The sequence below is a fragment of the Humulus lupulus genome, chromosome 3, assembly GCF_963169125.1.
Source record: "Humulus lupulus chromosome 3, drHumLupu1.1, whole genome shotgun sequence".
Taxonomy (NCBI): domain Eukaryota; kingdom Viridiplantae; phylum Streptophyta; class Magnoliopsida; order Rosales; family Cannabaceae; genus Humulus; species Humulus lupulus.
The window spans coordinates 48601390-48626304 of record NC_084795.1 but is presented as its reverse complement, the minus strand read 5'-3'; the positions used below and the strand labels follow the sequence as shown (position 1 = coordinate 48626304).

Genomic DNA, 24915 nt, shown 5'->3' with positions numbered 1-24915 from the left:
AAATAATATTAAATCAAGTTTCAAATTATAATTAGTTAATTTGAATAAGGATTTAATTAATTAATTAAAAAAATAAAAATAAAAATAAAAGGTTTTGAATTTAGGCCCAGTTGAGATTTAAATTCAAAACAAAGAGATTGGGCACAAGTCCATATATGGCAGCCCAAGACTTTTATTTTTGTTTATTATTTTTAATTAATTTAAATTTAAATAAAGATCCTGCAATGAGTTTTTCCTACATCCTCGCCTATCTCGTTAATTATAATAAACGTTGTCCAATTCCCGTTATTCTCAAATACTAATAAAATCATATCCCATGACCCTTTAATTCTCGGTAATGATCTAATTACCAAATTACCCCGAGACTCACCCCGAGCCACGAACTCAACCCAGTTATGACCAAACCAATATTTTGTATTCAAAGAGCGTCTCATGCCGAATCGCTCGAACAAATCCACATTATAATGTGGCCTCATAAATTCACCAACATGCATACAAATATACAATTATGCCCTCAACGGGCCAAATTACCAAAATGCCCCTAACATGAAATGTGGGCTCACATGCATGCATTTACCATCATATTAGAATATAATTCACATAAATATGCATATAATCATTTAATGGCATAATAAATCAATTATGGCCCTCCTGGCCTACCAATCCAACCATTAAACTACATTAAGGATTTTGGGGCATTACAACTATCCCCTCCTTACAGAAATTTCGTCCTCGAAATTTACCTGAACAACTCGGGATATTGATTCTGCATGTCTGACTCCAGCTCCCAGGTCGCTTCCTCGACCTTGTTGTTCCTCCACAATACCTTAACCAAAGGTATCGTCTTATTCCTGAGGACTTTGTCCTTTCTGTCAAGTATCTGGACTGGCTGTTCCTCATAGGAGAGATATGCCTCAAGCTCTAGATCTTCATAGCTCAAAACATGAGTCACATCAGATACATACCTACGAAGAGCTAAAATGTGAAACACATTATGCACGAATGACAATACTGGTGGTAAGGCCAACCTGTAAGCCACTTGACCAATCCTCTCCAGGATCTCAAATGGTCCTACAAATCTAGGGCTCAGCTTTCCCTTCTTCCCAAATCTTCTCACCCCTTTCCATGGCGAGACTTTAAGGAAAACATAGTCTCCCACCTGGAACTCCACGTTCCTGTGCTTGGGATCGGCATAACTTTTCTGCCTACTCTGAGAAGCGAGCATCCGAGCTCTAATCTTCTAAATGGCCTCACTGGTCCTCTAAACTGCCTCAGGACCCAAGTGTCTCCTTCCCCTTGTCTCATCCTAATGAATGGGAGATCTACATTTCCTACCATACAACATCTCATAAGGTGCAACCCCAATGGTAGACTAATAACTGTTGTTGTAGGAAAACTCTATCAAAGGTAAATACTTACTAGAGGATCCACCAAAGTCCAGCACACATGCTCGCAGCATGTCCTCTAATATCTGAATCATCCTCTCATATTGTCCATCTGTCTGAGGATGATAAGCAGTACTGAACTTCAACTATGTTCCCATGGCCTTCTGTAAACTCCCCCAGAACTTGGAAGTAAAAGTGGGGTCCCGACCTGACATGATCGACCTCGATACTCCATGGAGGCGCACGATCTCTCTCACATAGAGCTCGGCATACTGGTCAACTGTATATGTAGTCTTTACTAGCAAGAAGTGAGCTGACTTGGTGTAGCGATCCACAATAACCCAAATAGAATCATGTTGACCAACAATCCTGGATAACCCCACCACGAAATCCATCGTGATGTCCTCCCATATCCACTCTGGGATATCCAGAGGCTGGAATAATCCTGCTGGCCTCTAATGCTCAGCCTTGACCTGTTGACATGTCAAGCACTTAGCCACATATTTTACTACATCCTTCTTCATCCCCGACCACCAATACAACGATCTCACACCCTGATACATCTTCGTGGTGCCTGGATGCAAAGAATAAGGTGTAGTATGAGATTCATCCAGAATCTCTTACCTCATAGCAGTGTCTAATGGAGCACATATTCGACCCTTGTATCTCAACAAGTCCGTCTCAAACACTGTATAATCTCTGGATGCTCCAGCCCAAACATCCTCTCTGATATTGGTCAGCTGTGGATCACCCAACTGACCCTCCTTGATCATTTCCACAGTTATACAAATATACAGATGGATACATGATCATAGCATTTAACATTTAACATGTATCAAATAATAATTCACAATGAACAATAATAATAATAATAAGCATGTTCCAACAATATCAGTACTAATAAGCACGTTCTTGCTGATGATGCAGTAGTCAAGGCACAACCTTATCAAGGTATCTCATGTAGACAGGTAAAGCATTTATACTATATTTAAGCAGTTAAATATATATAACTACATAAATAGTTACCAAACCATGAGTTGAGCTTGACTTCAGTGACGAGTATACATGCCCAACCAGTCTACAAGAACCCTAAACCTTGGCACGCTCTGATACTAAGTTGTAACGCCCTGGTTACTCCAAGACCGTTACTGTGAACTTTGAACCGTGCTTAACTCGCTAATCGAGTCATTTGGTTATAAACGTGCATCTAAGTGTTATTAATAGGTTAAGGTGAAAAATCAATCAAAAAGGAAAATATATATTTTATTTAAAACATAAAATTGTTCATGGGCCCATCAAAGCGTTTACAAGTTATTTACAATCCAAAATGGTCATTATAGTGTAAAATTACAACCCGCCGACCTAAGCGGAAAAAATAGGGTTAACCCCCTAGTTCCTCCGAGAAACTCCTTGTCCGTGGTGGTCAAGCGGCCGCATATGTACACATCACCACCTAAGCTCTCCACTTAAGGATGGGTGAGATTTTCTTTCCCTTTACCTGCACCACATAGCACCCGTGAGCCAAGGCTCAGTAAGAAAACTCATTACTGCATGTATATAATATCAAATGATGGTCATGATAACCATCCATAGCTTATAGCCCCAAAAAAATGAGTGACTAATGTTGTAAGTCACTAATGTGCGCACCCTTCACAAATGAGTGACCGAGTCACTAGCTTAAACCAGATGAGTGACTGATGAGCGAGTTACTAATGTAAACCAAATGAATGACCATGGAGTCACTAATGTGGGTTCCGTACCCTTAGCCATGTGACGATGCAGTCACCTGGGCCTTCTGGCCCTGGCTCTGAGTGACTAGTCATGGAACTAGACAAGCACTTTTAATTTTCATCGAACTTGGGGTCGGTCCGACATTAATGCTCATGATGAGTCATTCAATGTTGATGTCGATTAGTTCTAATCTTTTCGGTTTTGCGTTCATGACGCATATGCCGCTCCTGACTCATAGGCTAATAACATACGACCAGTGCTCAGTATTACTGTCGAACTTGACTAGTAAGTCACAGCTTCATAGTCAATTCTGTCACCATTGCTAATTCTGACTAATAAGTCAGTGCCATTTACAAGTAAGCAAGATTTGCTAAGCATTTGACATGCAATCAATGTCCACATTTAAACACTCAACATGCCTCATGATTAACCATGCATGTCACATATGGGGTGCAGTTTTCTTACCTCTAGTCCGAGCGAGAATTAGCAAAAGAACGACCCTTGAGAACGATCAACCTTCTAGTTCCTTGACGGTCACCTGATCATAACCAATTATGGGATTCCATCAATAAAATGAATAATAGAGGTTCTCAAACCAAGACCTAGCCTCCGGGACATCGAATCCTACTAAACCGAGTAGTAGGAACAATCCTGAGGCCTAAGGTTTGATTCCCCACGACAAAAGCTCAATTCTGGCCAAAATTCCACTAAGGGTCGTGGCCCTACACCACCATGCCGTGGCCCGCCTCCTCAAATAGAAGCAGCCACACTCCAATTCCCCAACACGCCCCGCGGCCCTCCTTCACCATGTCGCGGCCCAACGACCCCTTTAGCTCCACCCTTCCTCTTCAGCATGCTTGGGTCGTGGCACTCTAGAACAGAGCCGCGACCCCACCTGAAACTCAGCCAAAAACCCCTGTTTTTCCCCTCCGAACTCATTTCAAAAACCCATTAAAACACTCCCACTATCACAAAGCAAAGCTACCAACTATCACCACAACTTATCCACCATATAACCAACAAAACCTAAGCGTTAAACCAATCAAAACATCATCAAATTCCCATTTCAATGATCAAAACTCCAATCTCAAAACTAACATAAAAACAGAGCAAGGAACCGTAAACTTGAACTAAAACCTTACCTTAAACTTGAATTGAATCCTCTTCAATGGTTGAACACTAGCCTAAGATCTCAATCTCCAAGTTTGAATCCCCAAACTTGCTTCAAAATTCAAAGGAAAAGAGAAGAGAAAGAGATGATCGTGAGGGAGGTAAGAAAGAACTCTATTTTGGTTTTGTTTCTCTACAGACATCCACTTAATATAACCTAGGTTAAATGACCAAAATACCCCCCATGCCTAACTCACCTATTAACAGCCCCCAAGGGCAAAGCCGTCCTTCCTCGCCTATCTCGTTAATTATAATAAACGCTATCCAATTCCCCTTATTCTCAAATACTAATAAAATCATATCTCATTACCCTTTAATTCTCGGTAATGATCTAATCACCAAATTACCCCGAGACTCACCCCGAGCCTCGAACTCAACCCAGTTATGACCAAACCGATAACTTGTATTCAAAGATCGTCTCATGCCGAATGGCTCGAACAAATCCACTTATAATGTAGCCTCATAAATTCACCAACATGCATACAAATATACAATTATGCCTTCAACGGGCCAAATTACCAAAATGCCCCTAACATGAAATGTGGGCCCACATGCATGCAGTTACCATCATATTATAGAATAATTCACATAAATGTGCATATAATAATTAAATGGCATAATAAATCAATTATGACCCTCCCAGCCTCCCAATCCAACCATTAAATTGAATTAAGGATTTTGGGGGCATTACAGCATGGCCTAATTATCTATGCTTAGTGTTATGTATGAATGTCTGTAATTGTTATGTCATGTATATGTTTGTGACGGATCGACAAAGGCTGGGATCGGAAAGGGCCGGGATCAGCATGGGTCAGAATCGGCGATAAGCTTTCTAAATGCAGGCCGCCATGGCATGGCCATCTAGGGTGCTGTATTCACCCACTCGGTTAGGACCATGAACCTGGTGCCTGGTAACGCACCTGAATCGGCTTAGGCTGCTGTTGTGAATTGTCTGTTGTGTTTATTTAGTTATGCATTCAGTTAAATGAATTATTATATGCTATGTTTGTGGAGTTTTCTTGCTGGGCTTTAGCTCACGGGTGCTCTATGGTGCAGGTAAGAGAAAGGGAAAGGTCGACCAAGCATGAGTTGGAGGGCATGGAGCGACAAGTACATGTTTGACCTACCTGGCCGCCACAGCCGGGGTAGCTTTGAGGAACACTGTGCAAATGACCGATTTTGTCACCTAGGCTGGCTGTATATTAACTTTTGAGTTGTAATTATGTTTCAAACTAAGTTTTGAGATCCCAATGTAACACTTTAATGATCTTAATGAATATCCCAACCTTTTCCATTAAAGTTTCATTAAATGAGTCTTCACCTTAATTTAATCACACTTTTTGTTCTAAAACCTCTATTAACGAGTTAATTGCACATTTTAAAATCACATGGTAACGACTCTAGGGTAGTAAGGTGTTACAACTACCCAAATTTTATTTATTTATATATATATATATTGGATTTTAGGATTGTTATACCCATTTTTGGAATGTCACTACCCATCGGCCTAGATCATGCCTAAGGCCTAGTCACTTGTTACTATGTCTAATTATTTGGCCAAGCCCAATAAATTAAGCCCACTCAAATGTAACCCCAACTCCTCAATATAAATAAGAGGAGTAGGGGCAAAACAAAAGAGGGAGAGAAAAAAAAGGGGCGACATCTTTTTACAGAGAGAGTTCTCCATCTTCAATGGAGCCAAATAGTTAAAAACTAAATACAAATGTAATCCATGGCTTGCAAGATCAATGATAGTGGCTAAGTGGATGTAGACCATCTTTTTGGGCTTGAACCACTATAAAACTCTCTCTTTGTCCATTATTTTGGGCACTAGAAACATATCTTATACTTTATTTAGCTCTCATAAATATTCTCAATATTATTCTTTGGGTGTTAGACGAGTTAACAAAAAAATGAGTCAACATTTTGGTGCTTTCATTGAGAGCTGAACGCAAGGAAATAGACATTGGAGTCACTGAAATTTCCCCCAACGACTAGCTTTCCTAAGCCATCTCTGTTGGGCGATATCTCTGACATATCACTCTAGTAGCTAGAAGATTGGCTCATCAGCTCTCCCGCATTGGCGAATTACCTTAGATATGCACATCTAAGGCTAGTCAGATATGGGGACCCATCTCCAAAGACGTGCTTAAATACTGGAAACTACCAAAGGCAAAAGATCACTCCCGGGTGCTATCGCATGTCTAGGATCTATTGGGATTATCTGAAAGGAGAGGTTGCCTTTGAGCATTCCTCGTGCTTGGTTCCTAGAGATCCTCACAACCTTGAGCATTCATTTTGCTTTGTTCCTAGAGGTCCTTGGACCCTTGAGTATTCCTCTTGCTTAGTTCATTGAGGTCCTTGGAACTTGGAGCATTCATCTTGCTTGGCTCCTATTGCTTGGTTCCTAGAGGTCCTCGGAACCTGGAGCATTCATCTTGCTTGGTTCCTAGAGGTCCTCAGAACCTTGAGCTTTAATTTTTCTTGGTTCCTAGAGGTCCTCGAAACCTTTGAGAATTCATCTTGCTTGGTTCCTAGAGGTCCTCAGAACCTTGAACATTCATTTTGCTTGGTTCTTAGAGGTCCTCGAAACTTGCATTCATCTTGCTTGGTTCCTAGAGATCTTCAGAACCTTGAGCATCCATCTTGCTTGGTTCCTTGAGATCCTCTGAATCGTGAGCATTCCTCTTGCTTGGTTCCTTGAGGTTCTCGGAACCTTGAGCATTCATTTTGCTTGGTTCCTTGAGGTCCTCGGTGTTGGGAATTGTGCCCTTAAAGTAATTGTAGTAGACAATGGTTTTAATTAAATAAATGAATGAATTGAATTATTGTATATATGTAGCTTCTGTACTATATTATTGTTAATAATATTAAGTAAATATCATAAAATTCCCAAGTTCATCTATGTGGTCTCAATCTCATACTGGTATAAGAGGATCGAGATTGAGATAATGGACTTAAGTAGTTCGCAGTAAAATAAAGTTATGGAATCTTTAGATTAATTACTGCTAGTATGGTCCACTAGTATTTTGAATATATGTGACCTAGATCCGAGTTACTAGTGTAGTAAGACACTTTAGTAGATGTACTTTGCATACTAAGAGTATGTTGAACTGGACCAGATGTGATTTAATTATACTTGTTTGAATACCATTTCGTAGTATTATAAAACACATCAACTGATGATCATATACAAACTGATCTTAATCCTGAAGTTACTATGAACTCGTATATATGTCATTTGATCCTTTGATTCATGCGTTCGGTTTGTCAGAATGATCAGGCTAAGAACTATTGTTTTGCGGACTCAATGATGTATATGGATGGGGACATAGTGTTAGATAAACTTATACAAGATCTTTATTTATTTTCATGTATATCTAATATTAAACAAATTAATACGAGATAGCCTAAAACATGTTTCTAAAATTGAATTCAAAGAGAAACAAATAATATAATACTTACAGTATACGCAGCGGAATTAAGAGTCCTTCCATTAGTTTCTCTAACTCTTGTATCCTTTCTGTCGCAGAGTATTATCAAGAAACTGAACCGATCTTCTATTTTCTTCACGATCTTCCAATGTATCCTTAGAACCACCTAGACTAGTGTGGGAAATTCTCAACACATGAGATAGATATAGAGAGAAGAAGAAGAGAAAATAACAAAGTGGCTTAGAAAAGGACTTGTGTTTAGAGAGAATATAAAACTATCAGAAAATCTGACTTGTGACTTATCTGTCGTCTCTCAAATCTTCTCTCTAAGCACTCCTTTTATAGACTCAATTAGGCCATTTAATTTAATTAAAAAATCAATAAAATAACAGCCATTTTGAAGCCCTAGGTCGAAATTATCATGGGCTATAGGCCCGTGAAATTTCCCATTTGATTATAAGCCCATTGGACTTAAAATCAAGGCCTGTATTATTTTATATCGATTTAATTAATTAAATAATTATTTAAATCCTTTATCAAATTAATTATTTATAATTTGAACCTTGATTTAAACTTATTTATTAATTTAGATACCAATTTATCTTAATTAATAAATCTGCCATAATTTCTCTTTTCTTCTCAAAATTACACAACTCTGTGAAACTATCCAAAATTGACCTGGTCAACTTTGATAATTCTAATTGACAATTAAATCAATTAATTGAGACTATCTAGATGATTTTATCCAAGGTACAATAGGGACCATGGGCCTATGAAATCAAGATCCAATAAGTTATCATAAATCTAACAAATAAATTTACTAACTTATTAATTCCTCATGACTCCACTATAGACTTGGAATTGCACTCTTGAATTCATAGAGCGCTCTATAACAAATATAGATACGCTATTAATTATTCATTGTTACAACCATAATTGTCACTCAATCCTCTATAGACGGTCTACAATGAGATATGACTAAAATACCGTTTTACCCCTCATTGTATTTTATCCTTAAAACACTTAGTTCCTTGTAAATGATATTTTAGTAAACTAATTTAATTACTGAAATGAGATCTCTATCATTTAACACCTTGAACCAAACTAAAAGGAAACCATCGTTTCACTTCTTCATCAGAAGCTATAGATGTTCATATCTATGATTAACACTCCCACTCAATTATACTACCGAGTTCCCAAGATGTAAGTATGGGCTAGTCCGTAGGGTAAGCTGGTAACGAACAAGTCAAAGAACTCAAATAATACAATCAGTTAGAATACTAACCACTCAGAATTGAGATTGAATTGACCTATGGTCAACTATATGATATGACTAGAATAGATAATAACGGTATGTTTACTTATCTTATCAACTGTCAATATCGGTTCTGTCCGATGTAACAAATACATCCGATCTTATCTACTTTGCTAATGTTCTGGAAAGAACATAACACTGTAATGTGTAAGTAGATCATATTGTAGATTGGCAAGTCAGTGTAAATCCGGTGCACTGACTAATCTTAGGACTAACTTATTTTGAACATATAGTCATATTTATATTCCACTGTGATTACGTCACTATAAATAAGATTAGCTATATGCTCGGGATTTAATAGAAGTTTATATTAAACAAATAATCATGAAAATAAAACATGTGAGCAAAGTGATTGACCAAGTCAAAAAATGATTTCTATTCTTTTATTGATAATAAAATTAGATTACAAAGAATTTGAGTTTGAATTAGGGCATAAAACCCCAACACATAGCTCAACATACATGGAATCTATACCTTCTTATAGATTGAATGATGGTTCTTATTTACCGAATTTTACAGAAACTAGAAATAGATTAAGAAATAAGAGCTAAGAAGATAGGCTCAAAGAGAAACAAACATATTTTTTACATGGTTGGGACTTTAATGAGCCTTAGTCCACGATTCTATTGCATTAGACTTTAGAGAGCTTTCGACAATGGAGTTTTCTACAAGCTTTTAGCATAGTAATTGATTACAAGAGAAAATCTCGGATCCCCGCTACAGTGCACAACTGACCCTATTTATAGGCAGTCAAGTGCAGTGGGCTTGGACCAGACTAATTTGGGCCCAATAGGGATGTAATCACGGTTTACTCACTAATGGAGTCATAATACAAAGAATGTTACATAATAAAATATAGTAATCTGGGCCCATTGGGTCGGCATGGGCATGGCCAAGCCTTACAGCTGCCCCTAGTGCGTTAGCTCAGACTAGTCCGTGTGGGCTTCTAAGGAGATCCTGGGGACATGATCTGTCATAGTAGTGGTAGTACTGTTTCCTAGGAATAATGTACGTTCTGTGTGTGCCCTTTTCTGCAAGTTAGTTGAGGATACCAACTTCTGTGTTTCTCGGGGACCTATCAGAATCAGGGAAGATCAAACTTTCCATATCCGGACGTCTGGTCCAGGTTCCTTTACTTATTTCTCAGTTCATTTACTGGAGTCCTGGTTTGCTCACCAGGACGGGTTCATTCTCGACAAGGTCTATTCCCAGACTAGTGAGCCTGCAAACTTTATTGGCATCCCAGAGGATATGGGTAGGTCGGGACCGGGAATAAGAGTTGGGCCTGCACCTTTGTCCCGGTTCCCTTGTTATGATCGCGCCCATCGAACGTTGTTGGGTTCATTGACGATTGGGCTATCAGGACTTTCTTCTTCCCTGTTCATCGGGCTCATGATGGGCCTGAATCTTTTTGAGGGAGTCCGTGGACCCATTGTGTCATGCCACGTGTCCTGGGAGAAAATAAGGATAACAGTTCCCTATTGGGTTGACTTTTGGAACTGAAAATGTTATTGACGTCAAATTCATAATCAGATTATGAATTAGCCTTTACTAGTAAAGTCAATGGTACACTAGGAATCAATATATAATTAAAATGGTAAAATGGTAATTTTATTCCCACTTAATTATGAATCATCAATAGAGGATTAATTTGTATGTAATGATTATATCAATTGACACTTTATGGTTACAATAAAGTACTCAATAAATATATGTATTTAATTATCAAGAGCACAGTCTCATATTTATAGTGGAGTAATCATGAGATTAATAAATATGATTATTGAATCAAAGAGTTTTGGTTAATAATCTTTTATTTATTGGAGTTTGGAATTATTGGTCTATAGGTCCTCGGGGCGGCTCTATCAACACTATTCAATGTAAGAGTTGATACAAGGGTCAAACTGTGAATGGGCTATTCGAGAAAATATTTATTCTTCGGAATAAGTATGCAATTATGTGATAATTGAAGTTACACAATTTATTATTGGATTAATGCAATTTTTGAATTTGTGTAGACATAAAAGAAGTTGATTTTAATCAATTATTTTATTTAAGTGTGAAAGGATAAATATTTATAGTCAAAATTGGTTTTGATTATTATATTTACTTAATTAATAATAAGATGATAATGGAAATTCAAATTTTGAATTTAAATTTAAGTTGTTATCTTTTCCTTAAAAAGAAGATACCTTATTTGAATTTCTAATTATTAATTAATTAAAATAAAAATAAATGAAAAGTCAAATCCCCTTATTTTAGGGAAATGTTACACGCATAGGGCTTCCTAGACTGCCCTATGTGTGTACCACTACTGATAGTGATCAGTTATTGATTTTTATTTTATTTAATTAATTAATAAAACATTTTGAAAAAAGTTTTTAAAAAGGAATGTAAGACTTTGACTTTAATTATCATTTATTTATTATTATTAAGATGATCAATTTTATTTGATTATTATTATTATTATTATTATTATTATTATTATTATTATGATAACAATGCCTATATATTCTATATGATAGAAAATGAGAAAATAACAGTTTTACAAAGAAAAATCAGAAAAACTGATCATCTTTCTCTCACAAAAGATAAACATTTCTCTCTAGCCTATAATCAAGAGTCTCATATATTGAGAATACTTATGATTCACAAATTTTTTTATTGTTCTCTATGTGCCCACTCACATCTTGAGGTGTAGAGAACATCTTGGAAGATCTTGGTGTGATTACTCTTGCAAGGATAGGAAGATCAAAATATATACGAAAAGATCCAAGGATTCTTGATAGGCTACAAGAGGTAAATCATTTCATATTATTTTTCATATAAATATTTTGTTGATTAACATATTGCATATTAAAGGATCCGCATGTAAAGTTGTTTATATGAATTTTTTTTGTTATATATAATGCTACAATTACCGCAATTTCCGCAGCTCACTAGCAACTGTTCCTAACACTCGGAACCTTGCACATTCATCTTGCTTGGTTTCTAGAGATCCTCAAAACCTTAAGCATTCATTTTGCTTGGTTCCTAGGGGTCCTCGGAACCTGGAGAATTCATCTTGCTTGGTTCCTAGAGGTCCTCGGAACTTGGAACATTCACCTTGCTTGGTTCCTTGAGGTCCTCGAAATCTTTGAGCATTGATTTTGCTTGGTTCATTGAGGTCCTTAGAACTTTTAAGCATTCATCTTGATTGGTTCCTAGAGGTCCTCAGAACCTTGAGCATTCCTCTTGCTTGGTTCCTATAGTTCCTAGGAACCTTGAGCATTCATCTTGCTTAGTTCCTCGAGGTCCTCGGAACCTTGAGCATTCATTTTGGTTGGTTCCTAGAGGTCCTCGGAATCTTGAGCATTCATTTTGGTTGGTTCCTAGAGGTCCTCAGAACCTTTGAGCATTCATTTTGCTTGGTTCCTTGAGGTCCTCAGAACATGGAGCATTCCTCTTGCTTGGTTCCTTGAGGTCCTCAGAACCTTGAGCATTCATCTTGCTTGGTTCCTAGAGGTCCTCGGAACCTGGAGCATTCATCCTGCTTGGTTCCTAGAGGTCCTCAGTGTTGGGGTTTTATGCCCTAATTAAAACTCAAATTCTTTGTAATCTCATTTTATTATCAATAAAAGAATAGAAATTATTTTTTGACTTGGTCAATCACTTTGCTCACATGTTTTATTTTCATGATTATTTGTTTAATATAAACTTCTATTAAATCCCGAGCATATAACTAATCTTATTTATAGTGACGTAATCACAGTGGAATATAAATATGACTATATGTTCAAAATAAGTTAGTCCTAAGATTAGTCAGTGCACTGGATTTACACTGACTTGCCAATCTACGATATGATCTACTTACACATTACAGTGTTATGTTCTTTCCAGAACATTAGCAAAGTAGATAAGATCAGATGTATTTGTTACATCGGACAGGACCGATATTGATAGTTGATAAGATAAGTAAACATACCGTTATTATCTATTCTAGTCATATCATATAGTTGACCATAGGTCAATTCAATCTCAATTTTGAGTGATTAGTATTCTAACTGATTGTATTATTTGAGTTCTTTGACCTTGTTCGTTACAAGCTTACCCTATGGACTAGCCCATACTTACATCTTGGGAACTCGGTAGTATAATTGAGTGGGAGTGTTAATCATAGATATGAACATCTACAGCTTCTAATGAAGAAGTGAAATGATGGTTTCCTTTTAGTTTGGTTCAAGGTGCTAAATGATAGAGATCTCATTTTAGTAATTAATATTAATTTACTGAAATATCATTTACAAGGAACTAAGTGTTTTAATGATAAATACAATGAGGGGTAAAACAGTATTTTAGTCCCATTTCATTGTAGGCCATCTATAGAGGATTGGGTGACAATTATGGTTGTAACAATGAATAATTAATAATGTGTCTATATTGCTTATAGAGCGTTCTATGAATTCAAGAGTGCAATTCTGAGTCTTTAGTGGACTCACGAGGAATTAATAAGTTAATAAATTTACTTGTTAGATTTATGATAACTTATTGGAGTTTGATTTCATAGGCCCATGGTCCCCACTGTACCTTGGATAAAATCTCTAGATAGTCTCAATTAATTGATTTAATTATCAATTAGAATTATCAAAGTTGACTAGGGCAATTTTGGATAGTTTCATAGAGTTATGTTATTTAGATAAGAAAAGAGAAATTATGGCAGATTTATTAATTAAGATAAATTGGTATATAAATTAATAAATAAGTTTAAATCAAGATTCAAATTATAAATAATTAATTTGATAAAAGATTTGAATAATTATTTAATTAATTAAATCAATAGAAAATAATACATGCCTTTATTTTAAGTCCGATGGGCTTATAATCAAATGAGAAATTTTACGAGCCTAAAGCTCATGATAATTTCGACCTAGGGCTGATTATTGGCTATTATTTTATTGATTTTTTAATTAAATAAATTACCTAATTGGGTCTATAAAAGGAATGCTAAGTGAGAGTTGAAAATAGAATACAAAAAGACAAGTTTTTGAGAAGATCAGAAGATCTAGTCTTGATGCTCTAGGTTTTAGATTCTCTCTACATCATAAGTCCTTTTCCAAGCGTCAATATTCTTTTCTCTTCTTCTCTTTGTATCTATCTCATGTGTTGAGAATTTGCCAACTCTAGTCTAGCTGATTCTAAGGATACTTTGGAAGGCTGTGAAGAAAATTGAAGAACGGTTCGGTTTCTTGGTGATACCCTGCGACAGAAAGGATACAAGGGTTAAAGACACTGAAGGAATGACTCAATCATTCTACTGCACAATAATGTAATTGTTCTTATCATTATCTCTGTATGAATTCAATTTTAGAAACATGTTCTTGGTTTTCTTATATTAATTTGTTTTATATAAGATGTACATGAAAATAAATAAGATCTTGTATAAGTTTTTCCAACACTCAGAACCTTTGAGCATTCATTTTGCTTGGTTCCTAGAGGTTCTCGGAACCTTTGAGCATTCAAATTGCTTGGTTCCTAGAGGTTCTTGGAACCTAGAGCATTCATTTTGCTTGGTTCCTAGAGGTCCTCGGAACCTAAAGCATTCATCTTGCTTGGTTCCTTGAGCTCCTCACAACCTTTGAACATTGATTTTGCTTGGTTCCTTGAGGTCCTCGGAACCTTTGAGCATTCATCTTGCTTGGTTCCTAGATGTCCTCAAAACCTGGAGCATTCATCTTGCATGGTACCTAGAGGTCATTAAACCTTGAGTATTCATCTTGCTTGGTTCCTAGAGGTCATCGGAACCTTGAGCATGGTTTTTAGAGGTCCTCGGAACTTTGAGGATTCATTTTCCTTGGTTCCTATAGGTCCTCAGAACCTTGAGCATTCATCTTGATTAGTTCCTTGAGATCGTCAAAACCTTTGAGCATTCATCTTGCTTGGTTCCTTGAGATCCTCAAAACCTTGAGCATTCATTTCGGTTGGTTCCTAGAGGTCATCGGAACCTTGAGCATTCATTTTGCTTGATTCCTAGAGGTCCTTAGAACCTTTGAGCATTCATTTTGCTTAGTTCCTTGAGGTCCTCGGAACTTGTAGCATTCATCTTGCTTGGTTCCTAGAAGTCCTTGGAACCTTGAGCATTCATCTTACTTGGTTCCTTGAGGTCCTTGGAACCTTGAGCATTCATTTTGGTTGGTTCCTAGAGGTCCTCTAAACCTTGAGCATTCATTTTGGTTGGTTCCTAGAGGTCCCCGGAACCTTTGAGCATTCATTTTGCTTGGAACCTTTGAGCATTCATCTTGCTTGGTTCCTAGAGGTCCTCGGAACCTTGGACATTCCTCTTGCCTGGTTCCTTGAGGTTCTCGGAACCTGGAGCATTCATCTTGCTTGGTTCCTAGAGTTCCTTGGAACCTTGAGCATTCATCTTGCTGAGTTGCTCGCCTAGCTCTGAAGTGGAGTGTCTCGGACAAGCACGCCCAATCAGCCTACGAGCAGCTCATATCTTCTTACTATCACTATTAAAAGATTGGCGAAGTCAAGGAATGATACGTACAAGGCCTAAAGATCTGGTCCTCGTGAAAGAGAGAGTTCACACAATAAGTCAGCCTCATGCGGACATGAAGACTGACTTGGGGGGCTATTGTTATACCCATTTTGGAGTGTCACTACCCATCTTCCCAGATCATGCCTAAGGCCCAGTCACTCGTTACTTTGTCTAATTATTGGGCGAAACCCAATAACTTATACGCACTCAAATGTAACCCTAACTCCTCAATATAAATAAGAGGAGTAGGGGTCAAATGAAAGTGGGTGAGAAAAAAAAGGGGCAACAACTTTTTACAGAGATAGCTCTCCATCTTCAATGAAGCTAAATAGTTAAAAGATAAATACAAATGTAATTCATGACTTGCAAGATCAATGATAGTGACTATGTGGATGTAAGCCATATTTTTTTGGGCCCGACTACTATAAAACTCTCTCTTTATCTATTATTTCTGGATACTAGAAATATCTCTTATACTTTATTTAGCTCTCACAAATCTTCTTAATATTATTATTTAGGTGTTAGACGAATTAACGAAAAAACGAGTCAACAAGGATTATTTCAGTTGATTAGCGCTGGTTTTAACACAAAGATCTCAACTAAACTACGCACAATCCAATTCAATTAGAATTTAAAAAACTATAAAAGTAATATAATAAAGAATGGTAATAGATTGAACCGATCGATCGGTTATTAAAAGAAGTTTGAATATTTATATATATATATATATATTTATAAAATATACACAGTCAATGGGTCTCACATGAGAGGATAGCTCTCGTCTGTAATCATCGAACCATATTACAGGGTTAAATTAAGAGAATGTAAGATTATAGAGCACTATTCAGTGAAAATTTAAAGTTCATGCATTACTACCCCACTTAGATAATCTGGTTATATACATATTTGATATGCATGTATATATATATTGAGAAATATTGTTTTTATCAATTATTGTCGGTGGGTTATAACACAAATACACATGCCATTTGGATTTGGGCAATGCCACTCAGAGCTACTTGCATTTGGTCTTGAAGACAGCATTGAAATGAGTACGTTATAGATTTAAATAATTAAGTGTACGGTCCAAAATGGCTTACTACATCCTGAGGACACGTACCTTGTCCTTAATAAGTCCTAATAAATAACAATAATTTGGGGTCCTCTTATACCCTCACCACAAACAGTACGATAACTATATATATATAGCAAGATAGATAGGCCAAGAAAATTGTTTGTGGGTCTTATCCTAGCTTGATTATAATTAAAAGTGGCTTTATTAGCGTTTTTCAACTAAAATTTGAGCTTTTTTAAAAAAGAGAAAAAACGATAGATTCCAACAGCTAACCAAGTATAAATATATGTTAATTAGTAGGATGTCCTAATCAAAGTCTTGTTCTACTCAATATACTCTTTATTCGATCAGATATATTTAGCAACATTAATTGTGCATGGTTTGGTTTATCGTGATTTGATTGATGCAGTTATTCGTACCCAAAATGAGTGATCCTTTAGTATAAATTACACTGTATTTATAAAAACATCGGCACCTAGATAGAGATTTTTTTTGTTTTACTTTCTTTGTAGCTCGTTGAAGCAAATTAAATTTCACTTTATATATATATATATATATATATAAATAACCATCTTATATTTGTCCATTTTTTTTTTATATATATTTATACATATGCCACTAAAACTATTGATAAGTTATACTCTGCTAACATTCATAATATTCATCACTAATAATTTTTTTGAAAAAAAAAATATTTCTCTCATTAAATGATGATTTTAAATTTTATGAGATCATATCTAAAAAATAATTAATATGATCATAACACGCAAAAATAAAAAATTACTATATCATAAATTTCAGTTTTTTTTGTTAGTTTAAATTTATAGTTTTCTAATTCTTATTATTTTTAATTTTATATATTTTCTTCATTTTAGTAATTTTTTAATGTACTTTTTAACATTTTAAGTCTATAATAAATTTATCTTTTATTATTATTATTATTATTATTATTATTATCTTTGGTTAATTTATACTCTTTTTTTAGACAAATGTTAATTTATACTTTTAGATTCTTATTTAAAATAGGAAGATTAATGACTAATTAATACACAAAAAAGGACCCAATGATATTTAATTTTATTAGTTTTACGGATTTTTTTAATAGATCGAATGCTTAACGAAATTAATTCTATATATGTCTTGTGTTTGTGTTCGCATCAAAATTAGAAAATTGTAGACCAATGTGTCAATAAAACAAGTATAATGACGAGCTTTTCATTACACTTAAAAGATTGGAATAATTGTAAGTATAAATAAACCAAAGAATTAATATTATGAGAATGAAAGAAAAACATTTGAAAAAAAAAGAGATAACATTGTTAATTACAAGGGAAGAGGCCGTACTATGGGGTGGTGACGATTGAAGTGATAGATAGGGAATGTCCCAACCATTTTATTTTTATTAGATTATTGTCACCAAATATGTCTTCTCATTTTGTGTAACTGCTTTTTTGGTTTTTGGAGCAACCGGTTTTTGTTTTTGGGTTATGTTGGATACATAAATAATTATAATTATAATTTTTTTTATATGAAAATATAACATTTGCAAATTTTAAAAAAAAATTTGAATAATTTGCAACGTCAAAAACAGTATTCAAACTGCTTGTTGCACATATTAATTTTTTTTTATACATGTGTAAAATTAAATTATTTGAACCTTACTTTTTATACGGAAAATTATTCAAAATTTTTTAAAAATTTACAGTGTTTTAAATAATTACAATTGAAAAAAAAATTTATCGAGTAGAAAATAAAAAATAACTGTACCAGCCAATAAAGTGGCTGCTACCCAAATCATCTCATTATTTCAGTTCAAATATGTCTCCATTACCAACCTACTTTGTAGGTCTTTCGTCGGCTATGAAGTTATTTCAGTAAAAAAAAAAAGTCTTCTCGACATGGTGTCATTGTTCTATTTTTTATTTATTTTTATTTTGACAAAGAATCATATTATTATTATTAGTATAAGTATTTCATTTAGGATATATATTGTGACGATATTGTTGTCATAACGTACATCGTCATAACTCATAATAAATATTAATAATTAAAATTTCTTTGAAAATGTATATAGCGTAAAATAAAGTAAAAAATATTATTTAAATTCTTATTGTTGTAATTATTGATAAAATAATTTGTCAAAAAAGAAAATTAATTACATAAATCATAAATAGGTGAGTATATATATATATATATATATTTTACTTAGGTGCGCATACTTTTTTATTAAGTCATGTTTGCAAAAATAAATTAAAGATCCCACCTAACATGAGCTAATTCGTTGTATATATTTTTAGATCCAAACATTATATCTGTCTATTGCGATTACAGGTAGGTATATTTACATCGTGGAAACTGAATACATAGAATATAGTTTATATAGATCACTTGTTTGTCGGGTATAGTAATATGCCTTGCTTACATATATATATATATATATATATATACTTGGAATTAAAAAAAAAATCAGACACCTAAGAGTGTACTTGAACAAGGACTACATCTACATTTAAAGTGGGTCTTCTTGATTCCTTCTTTTTCTTCCTTATTATTAGTCATAAAAGACCATTAAAGTTAGGTAGCAAGTAATTAATATGGCAACATTATTAATTTACTTATTCGTCTTAATATTGAAAAATTGGTGATCTCTTACCTTATTGTTCTCCCAAGTTGTGTAGTAATTTGTCAAAATAACAACATCAAAGTGCGAAATTTATAATATAATAACTTCATTGATTTTACATTAAGCAATCCTGATGAATATTTTCATTATAATAGTTAATTTTACAAACACTCTTCTTCTCCCAATCATATCAAAATTATGTCCCAACTAATATTAGACCAAAATTATGTGTATATAATAAGTAGCCGTGCGTGCAGGTTAATCTGGTCCTCAATCTACTTCTTAATACGTGTAGTGTAGGTAGTGGGTCGTCTACGTTAGGTGGATCTTGTCCATGAAATTATTATGTAACTAACATTGCATAACTTTTAATGTCATTTTAATTTAAACCCCACCAATTCAATAATATATATAAATATATATATATAGTAATAATACGTTTACGTGCAAGTATTATTATTCCCCAAGTCTTGATCTTATGTAATCTCTATAAATTAATAACGTTGGGATCATGAAAATTTATTAATTATTTAATAAAAATATAATTTTATAGATTATTTAATGCATTATTAGTTGATAAAATATTAATTGATCAAATTATTTAATTATGAAAATACATTGAAAACTTATAATTAAAGGAAATAATTTTAATACTGCATCAAGGCTTTTGATAATGCATGCAGTAAGAAAACTTAAAGATGAGGCTCAAACAGATGTAAAATTATAAGACAAAGCAAGTAAGAGTGAAGTTTATATTTTACAAAGGGTTCTTATTTAGGTAATGTAATTTATTTATTTTTTATGGATAGTGAGTTTATTAATTTATATATTAAGTGAGACTTACTTATTTTTCTGAAGAATCATTATCATATAATTTTTTGCAAATTATTGATTTATTACGTTGTTCTCGAACAAAAATATAATTTAGCAAAAATTATTAATTGATTAAGTTATACTGAATAAGCTACCAAACAAAAAATGCAATTTTATTTTTTATTTTGGACATAACTTAATCTATTGAGGATAAAATAGCGCTATATATTTGAATATTTGAATCTATATGATATATGAGGCGTGTAATATATAATTAACTAATTAGTTGCATGCAAATTGTTATATATATTTATTGAATGCTCCTAATATCAATCAATGAAAAAGAATATGAAGAACCCGTCAAAAAAAAAAAAAAATTGCGACGCAAGATTTTTTAAAAATAGACTGCGTGCGTGTTGATTGATATATTTGACTTATAAATATGATTCTCAAAAAAAAAAAAAAAAAAAAAAAAAAGCAAAGTCACCTCTTGCAAAATAAAACTTTGTTTTCGTTGACCATTCTTTATCTACCGGCCCATCTTTGTCAATTAATAATAAAAAGTCAAACACAAGGCTCTTAGTCTCTCCCCTCTTTTTTTTTTTTTTTTTTTTTTTTCAAATAACAAATTAAAGAAGAAAAATTTGCTGAGAATGGAAACAGGAGTAACGCTTGAGTTTGTGATTTTTTATTTTGAAAATATATACCGTAGCTAACCATGCATATATATATATATATCAATTAATTGAAGGTGGAGCAGAGAGGGTCATGTAGGCTAGAGTTTTAATATTGACGGGTCTGATTCGGGCGGTGGAGCCTGTCCATAAGGCCTTGGAGATGATTTTGTAGGCGTGTTGAGTTGGATGGAAGTAATCCCAGAACAAATACTCATCTGCCTTTCCACACATCTTGTATCCCTCTCTCCCACATTGAACCTCCCCTCTTAGAACTCCGCCGCCGCAACATGCTTCCGACACATTTGTAAAACCTACTCAAAAATCTCCATTATATTTAATTAATATCTCCAACACAATCTCTTATCGTATATAAAAATAGAAGATATATATGGATTAGTCAATACTTATATATATTATACATTGATCGATCTATCGATGCATGTGAGTATATCATCATTTGACTCAACATTTTTTAGAGTATTACCCAAGAAACTTTCTCGAATGTTCTCACAGACAGCCCAAACTAGATTGTAGTAAGGGCAGAAATATAAAAAATTCAATGAAAATAATAGCATATATCCTATTATTAGAAAAATTATGACATTGTGATATATTTCTGACTCCTCTTAACATATATACGCGTTTTAATTATAATTAAAAATAGAAGTTAATGAATTATTCAATACTTACACTATTATGATTGATTCATGTGTAACATCATTTGACTCAACATTTTTTTTAGAGTATAATTACCCAAGAAACTTTCTCGAATGTTCTCAAAGCCAGCCCAAATTAAATACATTTCTTAGCAAACTTATACATCAACCAATGTATATGAAGTTGGTTTAGTATATATATAGTTTCCATATTCACTAGAGTCCGTTAATATAAATACATGCACCTTAACCATTAATTTTTCTAGCCAGGACCAGAGTTTGACATCAAACCAAAATCAAGAAACAAATGAAAACTACTAAAGTATCTCACCTAATAAACAAAATATCAACTATATATACGTAAAAAAAAAAAGGACCAAAGAAAGAGCTATAGAAAAAGTTGTACTAGAGTAGAGATGTACATACCATAACGCGATGGAGCAGTACGAAATCTCTGAACGACATCATAAACTGAGCCATAAATAGCAACCATGCCTGAGTACTTGACAGGGATGTCTTTGACCAAACTTTCCAAGCCTTTGTTGTAGTCCTTCACCATTTTGTTCATCTTGCCATAACATTTGTGGGCGGGGCCACCTATGAGGACTCGGGCCGGCACACATCCGACCGGCCCCAGCGAAAACAGTCCGATCCGGCGAGCCCCGAGCTTGTAAAGCTCTTCGACGAACTTACTAACCTCAGTCAGCATGGCTTGGACGTACACTTCTGGCTTCTGTGATGAGTTGTCGATTGAGAGGAAGTAGCCGTAGATGTCGTTAGACCCTGACTCCATGAAGAACAAGGATTTTTTTATGCTCTTTTCGTCTGTGTGGTTTTGTCTCAATAACGTTTTGAATTGCTGTAGTTGAACTTGGAGTGGGGTGACTCCCTGCGTTTCATCAACTTTATGTCGTTTCTTACTAGATTAATTTAATGTGTGTCTAGCATTACTATTTACATGTACTAATTATTACTATACGTAGTGCACTAATTAATATGTATGAATAATTTCCTCATTTCAAATCAGCCTAACTTATCAACTTGGCACTCTTTATTAGACTTATTAGTAGTGGTACTATTTTATTATTGATTTCCAGTTAAAGATTTATATCACATCTTTCGTTTCTTTTCTTTTTTTATCACTTTCTTTTTTCAAGATTTATATACATATCAGTTTAGTTTTACCAATTTTTCTATGTTTGACGATTTAAGCACGAAATTTGTTTTTTTTTTTTTGTTAAACCATGGGTTGTATAAAGTGTTACAAATCGGTGACTTTTTTTTCCTCCTTTTTTCTAGTGGTGATATCCAAAAGTAATAGCAATTCCCGCCGTCTATTTGACACCTTCTAGCTACTGGAAAATTATTCTCCCATTACTTAACAAATGGGCAAATTATAACTTCTGATTTTTATTATTATTATTATATGGCATAATTTTAACTGCACGTAATCATATACCTGCTTGCTTTTTGTTACCTAATAAAAAAGTAGTACCTGGAAACGCTTTAAAAAAAGATATTAGAAGTGGTAGGATAATTCAATGCGCTTTTCACAATTATTTTAATACTTTAACTGGCGATGCTATATTCTAGTCCTATAAATATATATATATATATTTTGATTGGGCATAGGATTCGAGCCTTTACATCTTTGTGATAAAAGATACAGTATTGCTTAAGACCACATCAGTATATCTTTATACCAAGGAAAAGAAAACGTTGGGAATAAGCCATACAAGGCCCAAATTATAGTTTTAGCTAGGCAAAGATATCTGTGATTTAGTGGTTTAAACTAGTTGTAATATATAGCTATATATCTAAGATGGTTTACTGTCACAACATAATAAATTACTTTTTTGTACAGAAAAATGGGTGTGGTTTTGGCAGTACGAAAGACTTTAGCGGAATGGGTTGATAGTGGCAGTGGCAATCAGGCAATGGGAGTAGGGCCTTAGACTATATGTAGGCTGTTTTGATGTTTAACTTAATAATTTCTTTGATTGGGATCTTCATGTTACAACGAATTCGAAGTAACTACCATGGTCGTATTACTAGGCCGGCTACTTGTATGTATCAATATATATATATACATATAGCCTTTGATTTGAGTCAATTTGTGAAGATTTTGTCATTAATTTCCGTTGTAATGAAAGGCTTTTTTTTTCCTTTCCCCCCATTATTTCGTTTACATATATAAAGCAAGGAGAAAAAGGTAAATCCATTCAATTAATTTTTCACATATATTATTTCATATACACGCAGATTTGACAGAAAATTTAAGTTAATAGAATTTTAATATATATAGTGATACTTTGAGATGTTATGTATTAGTATGTGGTGTTTGATACAAATTTTTGGATGGATTATATGTATAAATATGATATGATGATGATGATTACTTACAAAGTACTTGTTAGTGTCCTCCAAAACACCACTGCCAGCGCTGGCAAAGTTGATGCCGTTGGAGGGATAAGCCTTCCAACTCCCATTGGAAACCGCCATCTGTGCCTCAAGGAATGGTTTCTGGAAATCGATGCCAATATATTCCGCTGCAGTAGTAGTAGTTGCACCCCATCATGCCAACAAATTTGTTAATAATATTACTATATATCACTTTACTTTTATATACGTACTATGTATAAATAATAATATATACTTACAAATGAAATCGATAACTGTTCTGCCATTGGTGAATCTGCCGGTGGGGCGATGGAAGAAAGTGGAGCCGTAAGGAGGGAAATCCGCCTGAGCGGAGCAGTTCTGGTTGAAGTGGTTGTTTCCGGCGTCCAAAATGGAATCTCCGAAGCTGAACATCGTGCTTGCAAGAAGATCACTATTATTATTATTGTTGTTGTTGTTGTTGTTATTGGATTTAGAAGCTAAACCAAACGACGACGGATTATTCGTCATCAATATACAAAGAAGAAGAAGAAGAACAAGAAGTGGCAGTGATGGTACAAAGGAGCTATTACACAGCTTCTTCTGATCCATTTAGCTTAATGAATTCAGGTTTTGTGTATATATATGGGAATCGGAAACTAGGAGTAGTGGTGGTGGTATTGGAGAAGAGACCACAAATATATTAATATAAATATATATATATATATATAGAGAGAGAGAGAGAGAGAGAGAGAGAGAGAGAGAGAGAATGAGTAGTTGATAATGGCAACGTAAAAGAAGGGGACAGGCGAAGACAATAATAATGGAACAGAAAGCACGAGGAGAGTGCATGAAGGGCGTGCCTTGTCTTGGCCATTATCACCATCATCAACTTTTAGCTATATATAGCAGATGACCGTTGTTTTCGTCTCTACTCTTCAGCTCACACGTTCTCTTCTCTTCTCGTTGAATTTGGGCTTCACTGCACCACGGCCCGTTAAAGCTAGGGGAATCGGGACACTTGAAATGAGGGAAAGGAAGAAGGTTTTTATTTTTTATTCTATATATATATAAATATATATTTATGGGTTTTTAAAGAGAGATTTTTTCTTAAATATATATTTTTTGTTTTTTTTT

At 34.4% G+C, this 24915-nt stretch overlaps 1 protein-coding gene across 1 annotated transcript; it reads right to left on the bottom strand.

Moving 5' to 3' along the window:
- Positions 1 to 20660: 20660 nt before the first annotated feature.
- LOC133821105 (GDSL esterase/lipase 6) lies at positions 20661 to 24487 on the bottom strand. The gene is made up of 4 exons (XM_062253598.1): positions 24060 to 24487; positions 23803 to 23948; positions 21826 to 22288; positions 20661 to 21054 (listed from the first exon to the last, which is right to left on the bottom strand). The coding sequence occupies exons 1-4, from the start codon at positions 24388 to 24390 to the stop codon at positions 20804 to 20806; spliced, it is 1191 nt and encodes a 396-aa protein (XP_062109582.1). The 5' UTR covers positions 24391 to 24487; the 3' UTR covers positions 20661 to 20803.
- Between the last annotated feature and the right edge of the window lie 428 nt (positions 24488 to 24915).

Bases quoted from the DNA above. Each gene is read 5' to 3' on its own strand.
- LOC133821105 (XM_062253598.1), bottom strand. From the start codon at position 24,390: ATGGATCAGAAGAAGCTGTGTAATAGCTCCTTTGTACCATCACTGCCA. The intron at 23,949-24,059 runs GTAAGTATATAT...CTACTACTGCAG, and splicing joins AACAGTTATCGATTTCATTT to CGGAATATATTGGCATCGAT. The intron at 21,055-21,825 runs GTATGTACATCT...ATTTTTGAGTAG, and splicing joins TACTGCTCCATCGCGTTATG to GTTTTACAAATGTGTCGGAA.